Source organism: Balaenoptera ricei, chromosome 14, assembly GCF_028023285.1.
Source record: "Balaenoptera ricei isolate mBalRic1 chromosome 14, mBalRic1.hap2, whole genome shotgun sequence".
NCBI classification, from domain to species: Eukaryota; Metazoa; Chordata; class Mammalia; order Artiodactyla; family Balaenopteridae; genus Balaenoptera; species Balaenoptera ricei.
The window spans coordinates 51,071,286-51,098,824 of record NC_082652.1 but is presented as its reverse complement, the minus strand read 5'-3'; the positions used below and the strand labels follow the sequence as shown (position 1 = coordinate 51,098,824).

The 27,539-nt window shown below is 37.6% G+C and overlaps 1 protein-coding gene across 2 annotated transcripts in view; it reads right to left on the bottom strand.

Annotated features, from left to right (window-relative positions):
* Nucleotides 1-27,539, bottom strand: part of GALNT1 (polypeptide N-acetylgalactosaminyltransferase 1) — a 129,394-nt gene that overhangs the window by 51,653 nt on the left and 50,202 nt on the right. For both annotated transcript variants that reach the window (XM_059895605.1, XM_059895604.1), the window contains 2 exons: nucleotides 18,011-18,254; nucleotides 7,506-7,680 (listed from right to left, as the gene is read on the bottom strand). In XM_059895605.1, coding sequence (XP_059751588.1) covers nucleotides 7,506-7,680; nucleotides 18,011-18,149 — 314 coding nt within the window. In that variant the 5' untranslated portion in view covers nucleotides 18,150-18,254. The remainder of the gene's footprint in view (nucleotides 1-7,505; nucleotides 7,681-18,010; nucleotides 18,255-27,539) is intronic.

Sequence of the window (27,539 nt, the reverse complement as noted above, 5' to 3'; positions counted from 1 at the left end):
AGCCAGCACCTCATTAAGTCCCTCTTGCTCCCAATACCTTTTCTTTCCTGTCGAAAGCACTATTTAGTTTCTCAGTATATACCTTTTGGATTCAGCAGATGCCTCTAGATAAAAAGTAGCCTCCAAATTCTATGCTCATTTCTCTGGGTTTCCATCTTCTCCCAGATGTTGGCTCTGTAATTTTTCACTACCTTCTAAGCTGTGCTTTCTAACCTCTGGATGTTTTCAAGAGGATGATTTTTCTAACTCTCTAGATGTTCTCATTTGGAGAGTTGGTCCAGATCACCAAGGCCACCATTAAAGAAATGGAAAGTCTCCCCATTCTTTTAAACCACGGTTTCATTGCCTATCACTCCATAGAAACAATCCTGTCCAACAGCCTCTCCACACACTGAAACCATCGGTCAGTTTAGAGATCTCAACTTAACCTCTCAGCAGCATTTAACACAGCTGGCCACTTCCCCCTTGAAACATTACCTCACCTCTCCCCAGCCTCTTGCTAGATCTCCCTCCTGTTCTAAATCTTCAGAGGCTGGAACATTAGCTCCCTAATCCTTTTTTCACCTCATCCACTCCAGTGGCTGTCAACCAGTCCCGTGACTTTAAATTCTCTTATCCCTTAATGACTCCAGCTTCAATCCCTCCCCTGAACTCCAAGATTTTACAAATATGTGCTAACAATTCTTGATCTCTATTCCCGTATTTCTCCTCTCCTTTCCATCTTGGCAAGTATGACTTTAATTCAGATAGCTAATCAGGCCTAAATTCTTAACTTTTCCTTTTCTCTTTTACTCCACATCCAACCTGTCAGCATTCTGATAGCTTCCATCTTAAACATACAATCAGAATTTGAAAACTTCTTCACCTGTGCCAGCCTCATCCATGCCACTATTATATCTCACTCATGCCACTACTATCCTCTGCGTGAATATGCAGAGCAATGTAATCTCTCAGCCACTGCAGCTGGAAAATGTAAACTGGTGAAACCACAGTGGGAGCAATTTTTAAAAACATCAAATGAAATTAAAAAGTGCATTCCTCTCAACACAATTATTTTGCATCTCTGTGCAACTGACCATAACACATGGTAACAAATACATTTTACGTCACTGTAAAACATACATTCTTAAACAATGATTAATGAAAAAAAACTTTTATCACATGAGATACACTCCGATATCTTCTATTTCACTAATTAAAATGCTAACAGGTATTCACATTGTGTATGAAATACCATAAAAAAAAAAACTTGAGGCCTAAGGTCTTCTAAATTGATCTCATGATCCATTAATGACTAAGGGGTCATGACCTACAATTTGGAAAGCACTGCTCCACAGAAAACTGTTACATCTGTACAAGAGAATACATGCTTGTTTAAAAAGGATATTTATAGACATTCTGTAACTGTAAAGTATATACATCTAAGCAAAAGCAAAATAGATAAATTATGGTGTATATTCCCACAATGGACTTCTACAAAGCAGTTAAAATGAATGACCTAGAACTACATGTAATGACATGGCCAAATTTCAAAATCAACGCTTGAACAATTTTAAAGTTGCAGAAGAATATGTGCATATGCTATGCTAGAATTTGTTGTTAAAAATATGAAACTATATATTATTTAGGTAGATAGATAGATATAAACATGCACAGTAATGATAAATGCAAAAATCAGACCTATGGTTAGAGAGGAATGGAATACAACTGGGGAGGGGTACACAAATGGTTTCAACAGTAGCTGTAAAGTTTTATTTTAAAAACAAATTATGAAGAGAATATGGCAACTTGTTAAAATTCAATAAAGTTAGTGGTTGATACAAAGCTTTGTTATCTCCTATAGCCTTCTGAATGTTTAGACTATTTCATTCAAAAAAAATTAATAGCTAAAATAAGGAAAGCGAAAGCTACGTTTTCCAAAGAATAAAATTTCTGAGAGATCACTAGTGAAAGATGGAAAATGCAAAAGAGGGCTTCCCTGGTGGCGCAGTGGTTAAGAATCCGCCTGCCAATGCAGGGGACACGGGTTCGATCCCCGGTCTGGGAAGATCCCACATGCCGCAGAGCAACTAAGCCCATGCGCCACAACTACTGAGCCTGCGCTCTAGAGCCCGCAAGCCACAACTACTGAGCCCGCGCGCTTAGAGCCCATGCTCCGCAACAAGAGAAGCCACCGCAGTGAGAAGGCTGCGCACCGCGATAAAGAGTAGCCCCGCTAGCCACAACTAAAGAAAGCCCGCGCACAGCAACCGAAGCAGCCAAAAAAAAAAAAAACACAAAAGAAAAGATACTTCAAGATAAATATTTTAAGGCATATTTTTAAACTACTAATTATCACGTGTGTCTTTGAGGCAACAGATAAAAAATGAGGGAACTCACTAAACTTGTATAACAAAAATTTACATTTCATGAAGCAGGTAGAAATCATACTATAAAAGGATAAATACAAAGAGTAAAATTTATGTTAGAATATTGTTTTCAAAATTGTATTTAACGGAAAACAAAATACATATTAGCCTTAGAACTACCAATTACTATTTATAGAATAACAACATTACTGAAAACATCTAAAAGATTATAAAACCGTAAGTCTTAAAAATTATAAGCAAAGCAACTCCCAGAAGTTTATCCAAATCATCTAGAGAAGCTTATCTAACATGAGAAAATAAACAGAATTCTACTAAATACATGATTTTAATCTGTTTCCAGAATTTCATCTAACATTAAAAGGAATAGTTAAGAAAATGAGAAAAAAATAACCTTCAGCAATTAGGCAGAGAAAGAAGGGAATTAAAAGTCAGAAGACCTGGATTCAAACCTGATTCAATTGTCCTGGGCTACAGCAATCTCTCTGAGGCACTTAACAGCAGCCTGCCTCATAAGACTGATAATTTTTTAAACCAAAGTTAAAATTACTTTAAAAACTAGAAAGATTAAAATGCTACTGTTATACTAAACATCTCACAAATATTTCTGTGAATAAAAAAGTTAAGTTGCAGGGTTTTGTGTCTGTATCTTTAAGTCAGAAAACAACAGCAACGACTTAGTAATTAAAAATTTAACAAATAAAAAATTCAAGAGAATAGCTGAAAGGTAGCCTAGCATTTCTCCCTGGAAGTAGAACAGAAAGACGAGAAAAGATAAAAATAAAAGGGACTAAGAGAATCAATGCAAGCAGTCCAAAGCCTGGCTAATAGGAGTTTCAATGATAGAAAACAGACTGATGGGACATATAACAGGCCTGTCTAATAGGTCACAACTTACTTGACTTCAAGGATATTGGTACAAAACGCCTTTAACCTACCAATCTACAGGGACGAGAGGAAACAGAAGAACACAATCAGTGGCACCAGCAATCAGCAAAATGCAGACTCAGGAAAGATACAAGACGCTCCACCTGGTATTCAAATAATAAACTGTAAGGGAAAAAAGAAGACGGAACCTACAGACTAAGAGAGACTTGAGATAGATATCTACCAGTTGCAATGTGTGCACCTTATTTGCATCCCGATACAAACACTCTTAAAAAAGGAAAATATATGACATAACTAGGGAAATTTAACTGGCTATTTCATGTTATCAAGGAATCACTGTTAATACTTTTTTTAGGTATGAAAAACGGTATCATGATTTTTCCCTTTCCTTTTTTTTTGTTCTATGAGTCCTATCTTTCAGAGACAAATATTGTAATATTTGCAAATGGTAGGTCTTTGCCTGAGGTTGGGGAATCTGCTTCTAATCTCACGCAACTGGTTGATCCCCAAAATCCACAAACCATGTGGGCTTCTCCACAGGGCCATTCCTGTCATGTCAGCTGGCTTACTCCAGAGTCAATGATCCAAGTGAGAATAAAAGACCAAATTGGAAACCATAGTGTATTTTATAACCCAATCCTGAAAATGACACTCCATCACTTGTACGGTGTTCTGCTGGTCATACAGACCAACCCTAGCACAACATAGCAAGAGACCACACAGAAGTGTAAATACCAGGAGAAGGAGATTGTTGCAGGACATCTTAGAGGGTATAAAAGAGAACTTTTAGGAACTGTTGAAGCAAGGTGATGAATACATTAGGGTTCATACTATTATCTCTGTTTTTGTATATATTTGAAAATTTCCATAATAAAAAGTTTTTCAAAACTTTTTTTTTAAAAAAAAGGATAAAAGCACAGAAATGGAACAAGAAGGCAAAAAAATGGCTATTCAGCGGTAGTAGTGACTTTGTGCCACCTCATGAAGCAGCCCTGTCCCACAGAGACCCAATGGTTGGCCAGAAGGGCTGTGTATTAGCAGCTGGACTAGCAATCCAGCACAAAGCAGGGTTTTTTCAAGTCTGAGAAGTCCTCATCAAGCCCCAGATTTGGTGCACAAGCATACATATCACTCCGTTTAAACACTCATCTTTATATCATGAAGTTGTTCACTGTGCAAAAACTAGTGTTTATAATATATTTAATATACTTATAAGCTACTCATTAATAAAAGTATCTTCAAGAACCATGTAAAAGATTTTAAAAAATAAACAATAAAATGTGTTGAGAGTGGTGATGTATTTAGGGGAATTATTAAAAGCGCAGAAACAACTCTACTATAAACAATAATAGTTAAGGTTCTTTTTAATGCACACATCACTGAATTTAACTGAGACTTCCTTGAGGAGTCTAGCTTTCTTCAATAATTCTTAAATTACTCAGGAAAGTACACAGTTTGTGAAAATCTAAGTTTACAACGAAGCTTCTCTTGACTGATGTCCACTGAACCAATTTGCTGGATGAATACTCTATATCCCCTCAGTTTAATTTTTACATGCACAATATTCAATGGTTACCTTATTATGACTTATTCATAGCTGTGCCATGTAATAAACTATGATTACCTTTGCCTTCTCTGAACAACTTCACAAAATTTTCCCTGGATTTAATGATTGTTTAATTTTTTTCTTGCAATGGTTTTCTATGTACTTATTACTAATTCAATCCCAAACTCTCCATCAATTGTCTAAATCTCTCCAAGACATTCAGCCTTATCAGGTACGACTTCAACAACATCTCCTTGAAGTCTCTCCTGGTGAGCATTTTCTGAGCTGCTCCCACCCGGGCTGGCTGCCTCTTTGCCTGACCAACTCTCACCCGTGGCTGTCCTTACACCATCTTCCAGAGATTCCCACCATCTCTCGCACATCAGATCTCCTGTCTTCTACATCCTGTGTCAACCTTTTCCTTGATTTAAGTCCTCTTTTGGTGGAGCACAAGCCAGTAACTTCCCAAGAAAAGATATGTGGCGGCAGTTCAATGTTTTGAGACCTTGCATTCCCAAAATGTCCTTATTTAACCTGTGCACTTTATTGTTAATTTGGATGCACACAGAATTCTAGGTTGGCAGTTATTTTCCTTTAGAATTTTGCTCCTTTGTTTCCAGAGTTGCTGCTGAGAAGTTTGAAGATATTCTGATAAATAATCCTTTGATTGTGATCTGCTTTCTTCTCAAGAGAAACTTATAAGAGGTCTTTTTCAGGGAACGATTGCCAGTGTTCTGAAAGTCACAATGCCTTGGGGGTGCAGTCTGTTTTCATCTGTTGTCCTGAAAACTTAATGGTCTTTCAATCCAAAACCTGTACAGTCCAGTTCTGGAAAATCTGGTGGATAAATTTTCTCCTTCCCACCTGCCTACCCCTCTCCTCACTTTTTTTGTTGTTCTCTTTGAGACTCCTATTAATCAAATATTGGTCCTCATTGATAGTCAATTCAATTTCATATGCTTTTACTATTGTCCATCTCTTTGATCTATTTGTATGGAAGATTTCCTCCCAACCTGCTACTGAGTTTTGTTTTGTTTTAATTCCCAAAAGCTCTTTTTGGTTCCCTCAGTCTATTTTTTGAATGGTATCCTATTCTTGTTTTATGGTTGTAATATAAATATGTTTTCTTATTTCATTGGGATTACTAATTATTTCTTTTTAAGTTTTCTTCCCCCTGAATAGTCAGTCTTTGCTTCCTCCAAGTTGCTTAAAGTTTTGAATTATACTTTACATGTTTGAGGGTTTCCTGTGATGTCTAGTATTCCTTGGCCATCTATTACTAAAAATGGAAGGCCAAAAAACTGAATATAAGCTCTGAATATTTAAGTGAGGCTTAGTAACTATGAGTATCCTCCACTGGAGTGACCAGGCTATGCTATTAAGTTGGAGAATCTCTGATGTCAGTGTTTGCAGTTGTTTTGCTTTTCTCTAGGGCTAGTCCAATTCTGCTGAAAAAGATCCTCCAATCTCCTGCCTGGAGGGATAAAGCCTGGCTGCTGGCATTAATGGGAGCCATAGAGGGCAAGGTGGCTAGGGGGTCTCAACAGCTAGAATGTATATGTTCACTTGATCTACCTTTCTCTGTACAGTTCCCTTACTTTTAACTGGGCCTGTTGTCCTCCAGTCCAGATACCTTGTATTACCTTCTTCGTATGGCACAACTGGGCCTTCTATTGCTGGCAGGAGTGTTAAGTTGGTACAACCATCTTGGAAAAATGTTTGGCAGCCCGTGCTAAAGCTGCTTAAGTGTATACCCTATTCCTTTCCCCAATACGTATACCAAATAGAAATGAGAGCTTAAGTCTTCCTAAAATGTGCACAGAAATGTCACCATAGCCTTTATTCACAATGGTCAAAAAGTGGAAACAACACAAATATCTATCAACATGTAAATAAACTATGGTATATTCACATAACAAACCACAACACTGCGATGGACAAGAATAAGTTTCTGATATATGCAACAATATGGATCTCAGAGACACCAAAGAATATAAACAGTATGGGTCCATTTATAAACAGTTCAAAGAAGGACAAAGCTAATCTATGTTTAGAGATCAAAACAATGGCTGCCCCTGGTGGTTGGAGTATTGACTGGAAAGGAACACAAGAGAACTTCCAGGGGTGATGGAAATGTTCTGTAACTTGATTTGGATGAGGGTTAGACAGGTACATACATATGTAAAAATTCAGTCATCTGTATGCTTATGACTGTATACTTCACCATTTTAAGTTACACACAACTTAAAAGAATCTTGTAAAAAATTAATTATATACACCAAGGGGGGAAAGCGGCGGGGGTGGGTGGGTGGGATGAACTGGGAGATTGGGACTGACATATATACACTAATATGTATAAAACAGATAACTAATAAGAACCTGCTGTATAAAAAAATAAAATAAAATTCAAATAAAAAAATTAATTATATAAATGTTTTGTTAATAATGAAGTTTAAAATCCCTACTAATCTATCAAGATAAACAATTATCTTCCAAAGCCTAAAATATATAGTCCCAATGATCGCTAGAACTTGAGGTATTATTTTATCAGCATTTAACTATTTAAGTGGGGGGGGGGGTAAGTAGTAACTTAGTGATGTAACGATCACTTTAAGAACAGTCAACACTAAAGTGCAATTTATTGGGAATTCATAACATACTTTTCATTCATATTAAATACAATTAGGACCACACTAGGTACTTACCCTTCTAACCTAACATCTGGTAAAGATCTGTTGAGTGCAATCATCTCACTTGCCATTAAATTGAACTGATTGATTTTAAACATCTCTTTCATCTTTTCTTGATCCTCTTTAGGAATGATGACTGGTTTCCCCATTTCTCCAGGACCTTCATGAGGCTTTTGTACTGGCTCTAGAACTAAGAATAAGGAGGAAACTTAACATTAATTGTATAACAATTGATTCATGTTTCTGTTTAATAACATTTGAGTTTAAACTATGCCCTCAACAACCAGAGCCATTTCTGAGACCATCCTCTCCCAGTCTGTGACACGGCCTAGGGGCTGCCTTGTCCTCCGCTTCCACGCCTTGTCCTGACTCAAGACCTCCTCACTTTGCACCACTCACCTGAACCACTTCATGGCCTTGGCACTCCCATCTCGGATATCCTTACCACATTAATCTCCCTAAAGCATAGCCTTCATTGTGTTATTCTCATGGTCTCCTAGAGGCCAATCTCTTTAATAGGAAATTTAATCTAACTTCCCAAACCCACCACCTGCTGGGCTCTCCACCTCCCACCCCCCGGATCCTCATCCTCCAGTTAAACAGCACCCACTACTTTCCTCCATGTGCCTCATGTCTTCTTGCGTTGGTGCCTTTCCTCACACTGGCCCCCTCCCTTGGCACCTCCTTCCTACCTCTACCTCTAGCAATACCAAACTCACACTTGTCCTTCAAGGCCCAGCTAAAACAGCTTCTCTCCTGCAGCTTTTCTGCATCTCTCTAGAGTGATCATTTACTACTCTTGCCTACTACATCATTTTGTCCAGGGCTCTATGTCTCTAATCAATAGTTCTCTCTTATTATGATCGCTAAACCTGCCTATGACACCCTCCCCTAACTAGATTATGATCTCTTTTTTAGCTGGAGTTTTTTGTTCATTCACGTACCTTCTGTGGAGTTTAGCAGTGTTTTATAGGCATTTTATAACTACATGCTAAATTAATATGTGAGTAAAAGTGTTATTCAAAATAAGTCAAAATGAAATCCTAGAACTGACAATAGTAGACATTATAATAAGCATTATGCAAGGTGGAGCATCAAGAAATATAATTCTTGAGAATTTCTTTTATTTTGAATTTCTTTTATGCTTTGAGCTTTTTATTTGTTCAAACATTCATTGTAAACTTTTTTACTTTATTGCACTTAAGTGAGAAAATACAGCCTTCCAACAATAAATATTTAATGAGCACCTACATCATAGCAGCCACTGTGCCAGGCACTGAGGATCAGTGCAGACAACACATTACATGTTCTCTACCCTCATGTGGCTTAAAATTCCTACCTTTTGAAAGGTATTAACATTTCCTTTGTGGGCTAGAAAAATGCTTCATTTTTAAAAATGCTAAGTGGAATGTGTTAAAATTATGTATTCCATATATGTAGATTACATATTTGAAATATATCTAGTAAATAACCTTATTAATGAAAAAAAAAGAAATATAATTCTAATCAGAAGTAATGTTATCTCGTAATATATAGTTGTCCCTCAGTATCCATGGGGGACTGGTTCCAAGACACCCCCCTCACCCCGCCCTGTGGATACCAAAATCCACAGACGCACAAGTCCCTTATATAAAAAGTTGTGGTACGGTCAGGCCTCTATATAACCCATGGATATGGAGGACCGGCTATATCAGTAAAAAGAATAATATTCCTGATCAGCAATTCCCAAATCTTGTTCCTTGCTATATGCTTTTGAGATGCTTTTGAAAAGTGTTCCAAGAAAAATATGTTCTAGAATATATTAAATTTGAAAAAAAACTGTTAAACTTCCCATCTAAGAGGGATGGGTAGAAAATGAGGTGAGGATAAGAATGGGATGAAAATATCTGTTTTGTACATTACTTGTTTATTTTTAAAGCTGAAAGTTTTATTCTCCTACAGTGTGTTTTTTAGGCATCCCTGAAAGTCTCTGGACAAAAATGAAGATATCAAGGCAGTAGACAAACCAGCTCATTTCAGCCAAGCTTCATCTGCCCAAGAACAGCTCTAGTTGGTAAAGCTGACCTATAGGATGACTGTTCAGATGGGGTACAAAGGAACCTACCAATACCAGAGTTGCAGAATATTATTCACTGTGTCCTCAAAAACTCTGTCTAGAATATAAAATCTATTCTAGAGGACTATCAAGGAAAAAAATGGTGGATAATAACTTTCCCCATTCTCAGAATGAACTGTGATTCCAAGAAGAAAGTTAAAATATTAGGAAATAACTTAAATTATAGGAAACTCTTATAACACAATTTTTAAAAACAAATCCCGCCTAATTTTTGTCAAGTAAGCTCTTTAAATATAAGAATTAAAAATTTTCAGTGACAAAAATTTCCAATGCCAAGTGTAATAAAAACTGTAAGTACAGAAGTATAATGCCCATATAAGCTTTTAAAACTTTAAATATCATAAATTATAAAACTCTCAAGAGTCAATTCTTACTTACCTGTCTCTGAAAATAAAGAGTAATTAACAGATTTGGGGGTTGGGACATTCACGGGTCAATATAAAGCAGCGGAGTTCTAGAGGTAACAGTTATTTTATCTGCATGGCACAGATAACCTGAAGAGCAGGTGGGAGACATCTAGTGGCCCTGATTATAAATATCCTTCAGTTACCTTGCCCTATTTTAGCATAAGATGATGCTTTAAAGAAAAGTTATAATGGAAACATTTTCACACTACTCAGTTTTTTAATTGAGTATTAAGTTATACAGAACACCATCTATAACATATTTTTGCTGGGGGCAGGGTGGGGTAGATCCTGAATCTGATCAAGCCTCTGGATTTACTTACCAATTCACATGAAATATAGGGGACAGAGGAAATGATAAAAAAACATTAAAGGGATGCAAATCCTGACTGTGGGAAACTGGAGAAAACAAAAAAAACCATTTCTTCTTCCTCAACAACAACCAAAAACGGGGGGTGGGGAGGACAAAAAGAAAGAGGTATCCATGTATCTATGCCACAAGACTAGCTTTGAGTTGATAACTGTTGAAGCCAGATGGTATATGGGAGATCAATTTTCTATTTTTCTCTACTTTTGTTTATGTTTGGAAATTTTCCATGAGGACTGGGGGGAGCATGAAGGAGCACTCAAGAAATTATTACTTTAAGAACCAGTAAGTATAAACTTGATTGCTTACAGCCTAAAAGACTGTATGACCAGAAAGTTAAAATCCTGCCCCATCACAGTGAAGTAAAACTCTAGCCTTGAGGTCTTAAAGAATTGGGCAAAACTGTTCAACATATAAAATCCTCCTGGCTGCAATATTTTACAAATTTGGTCACCTGGTACTTACTAATAATCTAAATATCTAGTATAATACCCACATTATATACTTTAACCTACTGATACACATGCGATCTCAGAGCCGCATTTAAAATGACCATTAATCAAAAGTTATGTGACTACTGCATGACTTACAGAATCCACCACAATACTCTAATTTAGAAATTATAATATCCTGAAGAATTACACCAACCAGTAAACTAATTTTCTTTGGCAAAGATGCCAGGATAAAATGCAACTAGCTAGTGAATATTTTTACTACTAATGCACTTGCAGTATTAAAAAGCAACTAACAAAGAAGATAGTAAGCATTAACTTTCCTTGTATTCTACTTACCAGTCTTTCATGTAAATTAAAAAAGAGTTCAGTGAAACTTGTTTGAAGGCAAATGAAATGGGTTTGGATATTATCATTTCCCAAACTGAAAAACAAACTTTCGTTGCCATAAAATTTTATAGGCAGATCATTTCTAAAAATCAAATCAGCTTTGACAAGGGGGTGACTAAGGTGTTATTCCAAAGTATTATGTGAGAACAAACATTTTATTATACACTTTAGTTAAACTTCATTTACATGACAATGTAGAGAAGTTTCATGTTTTAGAAAATTTAATTTTCGAAAAAACTATAGGTTCACTCTGAATGCTGCCAAATAAGATTCACATATACAAACCACATGACATACCTATGAATGTGTTTTAATAAATCTTACAAATTTCTAATTTGTATTTTTCTCATGGAAGTGGAATAAGGAGGTATAAAGTTACATGATACCCATTTGGGGAAGATGGGGAAGATAAAAGGCTAAAATCATTTCTCCCAAACAATTTTCTTATCTTATTATACAACTATCTTTACTATTTTTATGCACTATATTTCACTTATTCCAAAATATTTTTTCCCATATTTTAACATCTCTGAAATTGGGATGTGGCTTACAATGACAACTGAAATGTTTTTGCTTTCTTAGTGTATATAATATGTATTCTAGAAACAAAGCAAATTACCTCATTTTTTTAACGTCAAAATATTATTGCATGTAACTAAATTCATTGATAACTCTCTGCTACCTCAACACCTGTCAGTTTCAACCTTCATTCCAATTTTATATTCAATTCATTTGTAATGTGTTCAAATAAAACTCTAAGCACACTAAAAGTCTGTAATAAAGAGTTTCTGAAAGCCTTTACTAACAATATTTTTAAGTTTTTAATCATCAGAAGTTTCTTCTATAAAATATGTTCTCAAACTTTTCCTACTGTTTGACAACTGAAATAATTCTAGCAGAAGCACATGAAAACTTGAATAATCAACATTTTAATAATCTGAAAATCAAGTACAGTGCTGGCACAAAGGATTAATTCCTACTTGAAATTGCATCTGTAAAAATAGTGAATAGTCTATGCAACATCCAAATCCCTAAATTGAATGAATGAGTTAATTCTAAAAAGCAGAAGAGTTGCAAAAATATTCCCAAGACATAACCCACACTAACCCTGTTTTTTCAAAGGGAATCTAATCTAATTCTCTAGCAACAGAAGAATTTTGCCATTCTCAGTCTGGGGTATAAAATACAAGTATAAAACTATGAGAGAGAACTGCTCAGGAAAATAAAATAAAACAAAACAAAACAAAACCAACCCTCTGAAACACCAAAGACTGGCCTGTTGTTACCTGACGCAGGCAAGTAACAAGTAAATGTAAGAATCCTAGAAAACTAAATATATCAACGATAATCTTATAAGCATTATCATAAGGATAATGAATCCATTTTGCTTAAAAATAGGACACCTTTTTGCACACAATAGTATAAAGAACAGAATTTGGTAAATTTTACCAAATTGGCACTGTAAAGCAGTTCAAAGAAGTTCAGAAATGAGGTCCTTACAATACTGAGACAATTGCTCTGGAGTGTTGTATCTGCTCATTGTTTTTTTTGCTTTTTTGTTTTGATTTGGTTTTTCAAATGCCATAGAAAACGAATATCCTGGAGACCTTATGTGTTCTATCAAAAGAGACCTACATTCCTCTAGGTCACTGACTGTACTTGCTAATTCCACTAAGAAGGTCCACATCCTTGGTGCCATCACCTATCAACCCTCTCCCAACAATTTTAGAGAAAGATCTGTTCAGTGGCACCACAATTCCTCAGCAGCCTTATGTTGAGAGCCTTAACAACCTTAGGCCTCGGATGCTACTTGAGACCTCTCAGCACCCACTGCACTGAAACTTCACATCAGAGCAGATTTTTCAAACTGTTCTTGCTTAGCATCAATTGTCCCCCTTCCCTAAATCATTTCCTCGCTCTTTGCCTTCAATCCCTTAAGGCTACATGGAACACAGTTTGAAAAAGTGGATGCTCTAGGGCCCCATCTGGAACGGCTGGCCTCTCCAAGTCTCTCCCTTCAGCTATTAACTCACGTCTTGGCTTACTGCTCAGTGCTTCTCTCATCCTTCCGCTGCTCACGTCCTTCTCAGTCTGTCCCACTCAACACCCTGATGCCCCCAGGCCATTATAAAGCTTCTATCAATACATCGTCTTGTCTCAACAGGGGCCCCATCTACCAGACTTAAATCCGGCTCTTCCCCAGAGCCCACTAACCTCACAACCCTCAACAACTTTCATTCTCCGTCTCCCAGGAGGTAACGATGCTCTCTCATAGCTCTACATTGTTACTTTCAGACCATTTCTCCTTTACTTCGTACTTCTGTACTTTGTATGAAAGCTACTCCTTTTCTTTGATGCTCATGCTACTAGTGGTTTTCCAAAACTGTATTAACCTTAGAATCCTCTTCAAGGATAATCTTTTTCTTCTGGTTGATACCACACTGTCTCATCTGCTGAGAATTGGCTCTTTCAAGTATTACTTCATTCCTTTATATTTTAAACCTCTCTCTCAACATACATAAAAAATACATACATACATAGAAAACCAACTTTGGCTCCATTCCTTTCTTTTAAACTACTGTACTATCTATCTCTTTGTGTGGAAGCTTCCTAAAAGGATAAGCTACACATCAGTAATATCAAATCCACTGGCACTGAAATGGCACTTGCTAGGGTCACAAGAAACCCCCTGTTGGGAAACACATCAGAACCACTTCTTCATCTCAGGTAAAATCTCTGAACAAACATCACTCCTGGATTTCCATACCCCACTCCCTCTGGCTTCTCCTCCTACTCTGACTTCCAGAAGCCTTATTTCCCTTTGCTGACCCTCCATGATCCTCTCCAACACTGGCCTGTCTCTTCCAACATCCACACACTGCTGGGGCCCACACTGCCGCCCCCGTGCTCTACCCCAGCCACCCTCTGCTGCCGAACATCCCTCCCAACACCTCCACGTGAAATGCTCCAAACGCAACTCATCCTTCTGCCTTCTCACCAAAGCCACTCCGCCTCTGGGGGCCCCACGTCGTATCAATTCATCCAAAGAGGAAGACCTGAGAATCATCTTCAACTTTTCACTTTCCGTTATTACCTACATTCAGTGACTCCCCATGCTATGTAAATGCCACTAGTTACAAACTTCTCATATATTTTACTTCCTCCCATCTCCAGTGTCATTTTAGTGTAGGCCCCAAGAACTTCTCCAAACCTTCCCAGCGGCCTCACAACCAGTCTCTGCTGTCTCATTCCCTGCTAGTATTGGGTGGGCCAAAAAGTTTGTTTGGTTTTTCCCATACGATGGCTCTGGTAGTGCTTAGTTGTCTTTAACTTCATATGAAACATTTTTGTTAGATTGTACTGTGACAGCTGTCATATCAGCATGCATTAAAAAAAAAAAAAATTGGTGAATTTTTGTGTAGCCATTTTAATACTGAGGACGGAAGAAAAAAAGCAACATTTTCGGCATGTTATGCTTTATTATTACAAGAAAGGTAAAAATGCAACTGAAACACAAAAAAATATTTGTGCAGTGTATGGAGAAAGTGCTGTGACTGATCGAACGTGTCAAAAGTGGTCTGCGAAGTTTCGTGCTGGACGATGCTCCAAGGTCGGGGAGACCAGTTGAAGTTGACAGGGATCAAATCGAGACATTAACTGAGAACAATCAATGTTATATCACATGGGAGACAGCCAACATACTCAAAGTATCCAAATCAAGCGCTGAAATCATTTGCACCAGCTTGGTTATGTAAATCGCTTTGATGTTTGGGTTCCATGTAAATTAAGCGAAAAAAAACCTTCTTGACCGGATTTCTGCATGAGATTCTCTGCTGAAACGTAACGAAACGTTCCGTTTTTAAAACAAATTGTGACAGACGATGAAAAGTGGATACTGTACAATAATGTGGAATGGAAGAGATCGTGGGGCAAGTGAATGAACCACCACCAATCACACCGAAGGCTGGTCTTCATCCAAAGAAGGTGATGTTGTGTATATGGTGGGATTGGAAGGGAGTCCTCTATTATGAGCCCCTTCCAGAAACCAAATGATTAATTCCAAAAGTACTGCTCCCAATTAGACCAACTGAAAGCAGCACTCGACGAAAGGGTCCAGAATTAGTCAAAAGAAAATGCATAATCTTCCATCAGGATTAACGCAAAACCACACGTTTCTTTGATGACCAAGCAAAAACTGTTACAGCTTGGCCGGGAAGTTCTGATTAATCCGCCATATTCACCAGACATTGTACCTTCAGATTTCCATTTATTTCGGTCTTTACAAAAGTCTCTTAATGGAAAAAATTTCAATCCCCTGGAAGACTGTAAAAGGCACCTGAAACACTTCTTTGCTCAGAAAGATAAAAAGTTTTAGGAAGATGGAATTATGAAGTTGCCTGAAAAATGGCAGAAGGTAGTGGTACAAAACTGAATATGTTGTTCAATAAAGTTCTTGGTGAAAATGAAAAATGTGTCTTTTATTTTTATTTAAAAACCGAAGGAACTCGTCTTTTAAACACCAAGCCAATACATCAGCCACGTGACCACCAAACTTCCTTCTGAAAGTCTGGATCCCATCAGGTTACTTATTCCCTTGTTTAAAATCCTTCAGTGGGACTTCCCTGGTGGTCCAGTGGTAAACAATCTGCCTTACAATGCAGGCGACAAAGGTTCCATCCCTGGTCAGGGAACTAAGATCCCACATGCTGCAAGGCAACTAAGCCCGCAAGCCACAACTACTGAGCTCGCGGGCCTCAACTAGAGAGCCTGCATGCCACAAACTACACAGCCCACGCGCCTTGGAGCCTGCGCACCACAACTAGAGAGAAGCCCATGCGCCGCAACAAAGAGCCCGTGTGCCGCAACAAAAGATCCTGCGTGCCGCAACTAAGACCTGACGCAGCCAAAAAAATCCTTCAATGTCATGCCTCACCTACAGGATTCAGTCCAAAACCCTTAGCATGTCATAAAAGGCCTCCTGTGATGTGGCCTCTGCTAACCTCCCAGCTTCATCCCGTGCTCTTTCCTCACATTCTCCTATCCATCAACTCTGTCTCTCACTTGCTTATCTTGCACATGCTTCTCTCCTTTGCTTGGAAGGTATTCCCCTCACCCATCAAACCTAACAAACACCTGTTCACCCTGATACTACAGCTTGAGCATTACACTTCCTTGCTGCACCTTCTCAGATGCCCCACGGTGTTCCTTCCTCCTGCTCTCATGCACATCTCTAGTAGGCTATCTAGCATATCACTACTTTACCATATTCTTTCCCTCCTGTTGGATTGGGATTCTCCAAAGGGAGGAACTTTTTTGTATTGTTGAAGTGTATGTCACTAGCACGTAGCACACTGCCCAGCACATATCAGAGTTTAAAAAACACTCACTAAGTGTGTCTTCACCTACTACAGCAGTCCCAGTCTGTCTTACTTCTCATGCCTTTGCATTTAAGACAGAACACCATGAGCTCCCTCTATAAATGGCAATGAATTAAGGTGGAGTAAGGGGAAAGTTAATCTGTTCCATTTGGGAAAAGAATTATGCTAGTTTCTTACTGGTGAATGGCAATACCTTTGATTTGATTTAAATGTTGACAGAGTTATAGCTCTAACAACAGTTAAGGAGGTAGTGTCTTGTCACCCAACAAACTTACTAAACAGCAGGGCCATAAAGGAAACCAGGAAAGTCAACAAATTAATAGGCAAAAAAATTATGGGGAAGGTGAAAATTAAAAAGTCAGGGGTTAGCCTAGCCAACTGAGCCTAATTTGAGGCAGATTTCCCATGAAATAAACAGAACTGGTTACACAATCCCATCTGTAAAAATTACAATAAGTAGGCACACTTACCAGTACAAATAAATAATTTTAGATTATAAATTTTAAGGGACCAGGTGCTTTCATTATAAAAGTGCAAGATATTTAAATGTGGCTATATATTCAAATAAAGCAGTAATCATTTACATATAATTCCTAAAAATAGAATTACTGTTTAGCCAGATATTCTATAACTAATCACAGAGAGTTCAGAGCGCAGAATAGCTGAATTACTGAATTCACAATGCAAAGTCATTTTCATTTTGTTAAAAAAATAAATAAAATAAATAATAATAATAATAAATAAAAGGCAGCATTTGTTTTTTAGTTTAAACACAGAGTCTAAAACTGAATTTTTCAGGTGTCCTCTGTCAAAAATGTCAGTACTTCCAAACTAGATGCTTCATATTTGTGTTTCCTTCCTTTTCCATATCAGACACTGCAGTGTTCTCACTGCAGCCCAGATTTTATAGCCTGATCTTTTCATAAGTTCTCCCTAAAAGTGCTAACTGGAGCTATCTACAGCATTAACAAAACAAACTCACCAGACCACATCTACCTAAAATGACTTCTTCCCTTAGGACTGAGATGGGAAGGCTGGAGAACTCTCTCATACTTGATAATGCAATTTTAACGCTCCACTCAGCATTATGACACTAGACTAATCTCCTGTACAATTCTGGTAGTTCCAGCTATGAGATTCCCTACAGTATTTGGTAATATAACTTCCAGAAAATTAACTACATTTAACATTGAACAAACAAATTGACTTTAGCAATTCTATAACGGATACTTTAATACTTTTAACTGTTAGAAGAACCCACTGGAGAACTGATGGAACTATGATCATCATATATAGGAAGCCAGGGATTACTATTAATCTAAAAATGTTAAAATTTTATAGTTTCCAAATTAGTTAGTACAAACAAGTGACACATATATCAAAACAGGTCCACTATTATAAAATGTCACTCACCATCCCCAGCAGGAAGTCCTCTCTCTTTTTTTTCATCACATTTGTTGCATTCACTGAAGTAAAGCAGCAGGAACATATCCAAGAGTACCCAAATCAAGGAGGTGGCTAGGACCACCTTGCAATATGCAAATTTTCTCATGGCACTTTAAGTCAAATGCAAAATTTTAAAATATATATATATATAAATATACAAAGATCATGAAAATTATTCCAATCCAGTTTCATCAGAAATCACGTTCATAACCTATAGAAAGAAAAAGAAAAAAGATTAACTTAAAAATTCAGAACCTAAAAAAGAACCAATGGATTAATTCAATATGAATATGAAATTTTACTACAAAGAATAAGTTTTAAAATCAGACTTGAAAGAATACATGTAAAATATATAAAAATGGTAACAAGAACATGCAAATAACTCCTACAAATCAATATACACAATCCAATAGAAAAATGGGTAAAGGATGTAAACAAGCACTTTGCAGAAAGGAAACCTGAATAGCCAATAAACAAGTGAAAAGGTACTCAATTCATTACAATGAGGAAAATTCAAATTAAAACAATGAGCTACTATCTTATATCCATCAAACACATGGGGCTTAACTGCCTTCTATTCAATTGCCGTATTAAACACTAAAGCAAAAGCTAAGCCATTAACTGCCACAGGAGTTTAAGAAACCAGTAATTCCCAGTCCATTTTAACCACTCACATTCAGTTCCCAGGGTCCAAGGATTTATATGAGTTCTCCTAGTACTTTTCTAGAGCAGTTTAATTGGAATGATTCTTATCCCTCTGTCCCACTGAATCCCATAATAAAAATGCTAGTCACCAGCCGTTCACAAACAAGACTCATGGAAAGTATAACAGAAAAGAAAAGGGTATCGAAACATCTGAGCCCTAGTCCTGGCTCTGACAGTAATTTTACAGAATTCCCTGATGTTTAGTTTCTATCCACCTCCCCACCCCCAATCTGTTAAAATATCATGAGAAAATGACTGGAGGAACTGTCCTTTGGGATAGCTAGACCAGAAACACTTCTGGCACATACGGCACTCATCTGGGGGAGCTCTGGAGCAGTCGGAGGGACCTCAGAGAGGTAAGGAGTCATCCCACCGAGCCGCTGACATCAAGGCTCAAAGGTCTGTGTCACTGCTGATCAGGAAACAGATGAGCCAAGTGCATTCAGGGGAGTGGATGGAGGAAACACACACTGGGCACAGGTGAAAGCCAATGAGCAGATGCTCTGAAGGGCTGGGCTGATGGGCAGCATAGCAGCTTCTTACAAGGGCAGTTTTATGTAGCATGTTCCATGGTGGACAGTAGAGATGTCTCTACCTAAACAATCCAGGGCAGGCCAGAGAGTTTATTTATGAAAAAGATACAATAGTTCTTTCCTACTTCACAAGGTGGCTAAACAGCAACCTGAAAAGCACCCCAAAATACCAAGTAATACTTATAAATGTAAAGTATTATTTCTGTTCATCTCTCTGGGGACTTTGATCTCTTGCGTATTGGCCTCCTTTCATCAAACCAACACTCCCTGACTGCACAGTGAGAACAGGGATGCTACTGTCATATTCTTGCCTCAAAATCATACTTACTCAATATCTGTCACATGCAGTGAGCAACAACTGACATCTGTGGTGACTAGGGTGAGCGGAAGAGCAAAAGCATTATAATGCACAGTGTCACGGAGCAACAGTTCTCTCCAGGGAAGCGAGATACATATTATATATGTATATATTTCAAGCCACTTTACAGGAAAGGCTACCTCTTTTGGTCACTGGCAAAGCAAGCAGTCGAACTGCCAGAGCAATAAGCTGGGATTCAAATGTAGTTTTGTGTTCTCTAAAATCTGCTGATTGTTATTTTTTTCAATGCTTACAGCCCAGAACACTTAAATGTAAATCTTTATAACTCTGTACTCATTCCTATTTAATTTTTCCAAGGCAGCAAAATTAGATTCTAAAAGTGAAGATGCAATGCAGTGGGTGTGTGTGTATTTGGGAGAGCGGTACAGAGAAAGCAGGAGGTGTAGAGAGAAAGGAGGATAAAGGAGAGGCAAAAACATCTTTGAGACCTTGAGTTATGCAGAGATTCCTTAGATGGTAACAATAAAATGCACAAATCATTTTAAAAGATTGATAAGTTGGACTTTGTAATTAAAATCTGCTCTTCAAAAGACAGTTAAAAAAATAAAAAACAAGTCACATATTGGGAGAAAATATTTACAAATTACGTATCTGATAATTACTTGTATCCAGACCATATAAAGAACTCTCCAAATACAATTTTTAAAAATCCTGATCCAATACAATGGGCAAAAGGTTTGAACTGTTGCTTTACCAAAACAGTGATACAGGTGGCAAAAGAGCACAAGAAAAGATGTTCAACATCATTAGCTATTAGGGAACTGCAAGTTAAGACCACAATGAAACACCACTATGCACCAATATAAACAGTGAAAGGAAAAAAGAAAACTACCAAGTGCTATCAAGGAACTGCTGCAACTGGACCTCTAATACATTGCCAGTGGAATGCACAATGGTACAGTCTCTCTGGAAAACAGTTTGGCAGTTTCTTCCCACAAGAATCTGCAATTCCATTCCTAGCTATTTACTTAAGAGAAAGGAAAACGTAAGTCTACACAAAGGCTTGTACACAAATCTTTATAGCAGCTTAATCATAATCATCAAAATCTGGAAACAATCCAAATGTCCATCACCTGGTTAATGGATAAACAAATTGTGGTACACCAAACAGTGAAATACTACTACCCAGAAATCCAGCAATCAAAAAGAACTCTTGATATATATGCAATAATACTGATGAATCTCAAAAGCTTTATGCTAAGTGAAAGTGGTCAGTCACAAAAGGCTGCATACTGTATACTGTATGATTCCATTTATATGAGACAAATCAGATCAGTGGTTGCCAGGGGCTGTGGAAAAGTAGAGGACTGCTCTCAAAGGGCCATGAAGGAACTTGTGATAATGAAAACATTCCACCTCTTGCTTGTGGTGGCGGCAGTCATCTTGTCCAAACTGGTACGACTACACCTAAAAGGGTGAATTTTACTGTACACAGATAAATACAGGGGAGGTGAGGATCCTTCAAAGAAACAATTCCAATTTTAGGAGAAAAACTGTTGTGTATTTCTTCAAGTGATACATACCAGAATTTATCTTGGAAATTATTAAAAGCTCAGAGTTTCTGTCTCAACCACAATAGATTAAAACCTTCCATGTGAAATGCATTTAACTCCTTAATTATTTTAGAAGGTATAAAATCTGAATTAATGTCAAAGTACAGTGATCAATTATATCAGTAAACTTCTGGTTCTATCCTACGTGTCATATGCCAAGTTTTTCCAAAGGTTGATCAGTATTTTCTAGGGCTAGATAATTATTTTCTCTTACTCCATATACTTCTAGCCAAGGCTCTCCAGAAATTTCAAGCCTAAAAAGAGAGTCTCAGCTCAAAAGCAGCTTTGGAGAAAACAGAAGCATCATTCTCTTGGACCTAAAACTTCAGTCTTCTGAGTATGTTAAGGTGCTTATCTCCCCTCTCCCAAGAACACTGAATTCTCAGGCACCTACACCTAGAATCACTAATTTTGCACTGTACTGACCAGGCAGAGGTATGATATGAGACCCTTCAATAGATCTATTCATTTAATTTGTAGCTGAAATTTCTGCCAGAAAAACTAAAAAGACTTAAAAAAATGATATTTATCCTCTAACATTGTAAAGAGAAGCAAGATTATTTTATTTACTAATTATATATTCCATTTGCTCTATTTCTCAGAACTATAATGAAACCTATTCATTCACTTATTATTATTTCATACATTCAAAACACACAAACTCAGTAAATGTAGGGAATGTGTCAAATGCAAGGAATACAAACGTGAACAAAATATTCCTTCCCTTACGAAGTTTAGAGTTGGCTCCAGGAAAGCAGGCATTAGTCGAACACTCACATAAACGTGAAATTTCAATCGTGATTACTGTTTTGGAGGGAGGTACACAGCACTATACACATCTGTAACAGAGATCTGACTTTGTCAAAAAGGCTTCCCTGAGGAAAACATGATTTGAAGAGAAAATGAGCATTTGGGGCAGTGAGTAGCAAGGATTCTATAGCAGGAAGGAGCCCAACACTCAAAGGCCAGTGGATCAAAGACAAAAGAGGTGAAAACTGTGATTGCGACAAAGCTGGAGCTGGATAAAAGTGGGCAGATTCAAGAGGTATTAAGGGACAAACTCAATGGGATTTAAGGATGAGTCAGGTGGGGGTACAGAGGAGGAAATTCTGGCCTATACAAGTGGATGCAGAGTGTTGCCAGTCACAGAAACAGGGACCGGTAAAAGAGGACCAATTTTTGGAAAGGAGGAAAAGATGGGAAGAAATATAAGTTTGACTTTGGACATGCTGAGTATGAGGTACCTCTGATACCCTCAAAGAGATGTTAACAACAGCTGAGGACACAAAAGTTTGAGGCTCAAAGTGGGGTTCTCTGTATATCTCTGTAAAGATATACAGATAGAAGCCCCTGCTCTTGTGCAACTTTGTAGGGGCAGACAGACTAAAAAAAAATCAATACATGAAATAATTTTTGTGGAGTGTAATTTCCCTCCTAAAGTGTGGGCTGGACTTAGGGACTTGCTTCTAACCAATAGAATATGGTGGAAGTAATGATGTGTGATTTCAAGACTAGTCATAAAGCACAGTTCTTCCCAGCTCTCTCTCAGATCACACACTCTGGGGAAAGCCAGCACCATGTCAGAAGGACACTCAAGCATCCCTATAAAGAGGTCCATGTGCTGAGAAACTGAAACCTCCTGCCAACAAAGAGTACTCTCTTGCGAGGCATGGAAGTGAACCATTTTGGAAGCAGACCCAGTCAAACCTTCATCTTGACTGTAACATCATATAAGATCCTGAGTCAATACCACCTTGCTAAGCTACTCCTGCATTCCTGACCCAAAGAAAATATGAGATAATAAATGTTTATTGTTTAAAGCCATTAAGTTTTGAGGCAGTTAGGTAGTTCATTACTCATCAATAGAGAACTTCAACAGAAAACTAGGACTAGAAAGGAAATTCTTTAACTTATAGCAAACATATTTAATGATGGGATTCCCAATGCATTTCTGTAACATTGTAAATAAGAAAAGTTATGCATCCTCACTCCAATCTGATATTGTACTGGAGGTCTAAACAATAAGACAAGAAAAGGAATAAGAATTAGGGGATTAAAAAGAGACAAAATTATCTGCAGATGGCATGTCTTCTATATAGAAACTCTAAAAGAAATCAATAAATAAACCATTAGAGCTAATTCATTATTTCATCAAGGTTGCTGAATACAAAGGTGAACATATAACATCAATCATGCTTCTTCATGATAATAACTAATTAGAATATATAAAGGAAAACAAATCACATTCAAAGCAGCTATAAAAACGCTAAGGTATTTGGAAATAAACTTAACAAAATATGTGCAAGACATGGAGAAAATTGTGGAGCTTTGTCGAAGGACATAAAAGAACACCTGACTAATGGATAGATGTACCATGTTCAGGAAAAACAAACAAGCAACTTCTTCCCTAAATTAATTTAATTCTAATCAAAACACAAATGAAACCTCTATTATAAAGCAGAAGTATCTACAGCCGTGAGGTACCCCAAAACAAACCTAAACATGTGTGGAAAATTGGAAATGTGCTACTATAAATCAGAGCAGAAAACTTATAAAGGAACAAACAGCTTTCCAAATGGTAAAAAATAAATTTAGATCCTACCATATACCAATAACAAAAGTAAATCTATGAATAGATAATAACTGAAGCCAAAGTTGTCAAAACAAAGTAGCAGCTATTCTGGCCTATTACATTTCTGCCACTGTCTTTGAGTTGTCCAGTGATTATTAATTAAAACAACACTGAAAAGGCTCATTCACTAGCTTAAAAAATGTACCAATTTTGGGCTTCCCTGGTGGCGCAGTGGTTGAGAATCTGCCTGCCGATGCAGGGGACACGGGTTCGAGCCCTGGTCTGGGAAGATCCCACATGCCGCGGAGCAACTAGGCCCGTGAGCCACAACTACTGAGCCTGTGCATCTGGAGCCTGTGCTCCGCAACAAGAGAGGCCGCGATAGTGAGAGGCCCGTGCACCGCGATGAAGAGTTGCCCCCGCTTGCCACAACTAGAGAAAGCCCTCACACAGAAACGAAGACCCAACACAGCCAAAAATAAATAAATAAATAATTAATTAATTAAAAAAAAAAACTCACATTATTTAAAAAAAAAAAAAAGTACCAATTTTTAGGTATTAGCGTATGTAACAAAATGATGCCCACATTCAATATAAATTTGGATATTCTCTTTTCTTAATTATTTCCCAGGTGTTACCCCAAGTTTAGAGGTTGGTGGAACAAGCTTATCATTTGGGGTATCCAAAGTACAGACTCCTATAAAATTTACTGGCTGAAATGTTTTAATTTAGAGCATTCAGTGTTTGGTATCTTAAGTGGAATGTCAGTTTCCAAGGTGATAAACAGACTTAGCTTCTAGCAATACCTTTAAAAGTGAACATTTTTCCTAGTTACAAAGTAATATATGCTCAATACAAAGAACTTGGCAAACACAGAGAAGTAAAATAAAAGATACAAAGCCATCTATAAACCCCCATCCCAGCTGAACACTATTACCAGTGGGATAAGTGCCCTCCCAGTCATTCAGAATAGCTCATAGATATGTCGTTTTAAAGCAAGTTTGTAATGTCTATTTTGACTCAAACATTTTAATGTCTTAAATGTCCCTATCAGGGGGAAAAGAATGGAATGGCTGCGACTATAAAGGGGTAGCAGGAGAGACCTTTGTCATAATGCTGTTGTGATTTTTTTTAATTACAGTAATACGCTCAACAGACATTTTTAACCTCTCTTTCCACTCCAACCACTGAGTAGCCTGTCTTAGGCAACAAATGTCTTAATGGTCACTTCAAAATAGCCCTGATATCCACAGAGCTATGTCAAAATGCCACATATTGTTTTATACTTAAAGAACAAACATAAAATAGACACAAACCGAGATGGCTTCCTGGCTCATGATTCTGACTTGTGCTCTCCCCACCCTCCCCCAAGGATTTCTTCTGGTAACAGACCTAGCCCCCTGGCCACAGGATAGCCAAATGACCTGGCCAGGCCAACCACAGGACCTCACCCCTTGGTGAGGTTATTTCTAGGTTTCTTCCCGAGTCACAGAGCTGGAAGCCTGTGCTCATCTAGCACTGCAGTCAGCTACACTGCCCAACATGTAGAGAAAGCTGACCTGCAGTCCAAGAGGATGAGCCCAGAGGCACACAGGACGAGAGGCAAAGGTGACGGAGTCCCGGACTCTACTTTGGCTTTTGTGAACACCCAGGAATCCTTCTATTAATCCCCTTTTCTGTTTATGACAGTTTGAATTGGGTTCCTAACACACACCTGGGATGGCCACTGGGGGGATGGGGGGGTAGGGGACAGAGGAGACCTACAGGTAAAAATCAAACAGGTTCTGGTCCACTGGTGAGGTTCCCCTCTACTAGTCATAAACAATTATACATTATGAGGCAGACTACACTATTTGAAAAGATACTTTTTAATGCCCCAAATCACAAAAACATATCATATATCAAAAGTAGGTATAAAACAAATCACAGATATAAAGGATCACAACACAACATACACATGTATCCACCACTCACTTTAAGAATAAGAACATCACCTTTAAAGTTCCCTCTCCAATACCATCTCTTCCCTAGCTCCTCAAAGACCACCTCTATTCTGAACTTAACATTCTTTCTTTTCCTGATAGTTTTACCTCACTGTTATCCTTAAAAATGCCTTGTTTACATTTTCTGTTTCTGAACTACTTATAAATGGAAAAATCTGAGACCTGCTTTTCTTCTAACACTACGTTCCTGAGAACCATCCATTTGTTGCGTGTAGTTGCAGTCAGTTCCTTTTCACTACTGTCTAATATTCAATTGGCTTATATAATTATACACTATAAGGCTTACCACACTTTACCCCTTCTACCCTTAATAAACATATGGTTATTTCTAGGTTTCTGTTATTACAAGCAGTACTGTTACGAATATTCCTGAACACATTTTCTGGAACAAACGTGCCAGGGGTCAGCAAGCTTCTTCTGCAAAGGGCCAGATTGTAAACATTTTAGGCTTTGCGGGACATAAGATCTCTACTGCAACCACTCAAATCTGGTGTTGTACCACAAAAGCAGCCATAAGTGATATGTAACCAAGTAAGTGTGACAGTATTCCAATAGAACTTTATTTATGGACACTGAAATTTGAATCTCATGTAATTTTCATATTATAAATTATGAAACATTATTTTTATTTTTTTAACCATTTAAAGATGTTAAAAACATTTCTTAATTCATGAGTTGTCACACCAACCCTGATCTAGAGTACATACCTAGGGGAATTAGGTCATAGGGTATACATATTTTTAATATGACTAATATGGCAAATTTGTTTTCCCAGGTGTTTGAAACAAATTAGAAAGAAAAATGAGAGCTCTGGATGCGTTATAACCTTGGCAACAGTTATTGATGTCAAACTATTTTATTTTTTTACAATCTGGTAAGTGTGTAGTTGTTACCTTAATGTAGTTTTAATCTGCATTTTCCCACCATCTCTGACATTACTGGTCATTCCATTTCCTCTTCTCTAATGTACCTACTGAAGTTTAGTCCATTATTCTATTGGGTGGGGTCGTTTTGTCTTTTTCCTATTAGTTTGTGAAGATCTTTATACAGTCTAGATTCTAATCCATGTCAGTTACATGTACTACAAGTAACTTTTCCAGTTTATAGCTTATCTTCTTAACAAGAGGTGTCTTTTATTATTTTATTTTTTTCTTTTTGACTGCGCCACACAGTTTGCGGAATCCTAGTTTCCCAACCAGGGATTGAACCCGGGCCCTAAGCAATGAGAGCTCGGAGTTCTAATCACTGGACTGCCAGGGAATTCCCAAGAGTTGTCTTTTATAGTTTGCATTTTCTATGTCTTAAGAAACTCTTCTCTATCTAGAGATCATTAAAAATAATGTTTTAATGTCTAAAAATTTTAAAGTTTTACCTTTCCAGTTTAAGTAGAGATTCAATGTCAGCTTCTTCCATGTGGATAACCAATTGTCCCAGTACTATTTGGGAAAGTTCATCCTCTCCCTAGAAGTGTGCAATGCCAACTTTGTTATAAACCAGGTTTCTGAGGTTCTATGTTCTGTTCCATTGGTCTGTCTATCCCTACACCACATGGCTGTCTTAATTATTACAGCTTTATAATAATTTTTGATACACAGTAAAGCAAGTATTCTCACCTTTCACTACTTGAGAAGGGCCTTGGCTACTTCTGACCCACTGGGCTTCCTTAGCTATGACCACCATTTAATTACTTAAAATGATATTCCATCTACTGCAAAAGAAATCTAGTAGTTAAAAGTGCTTACATGTCTATG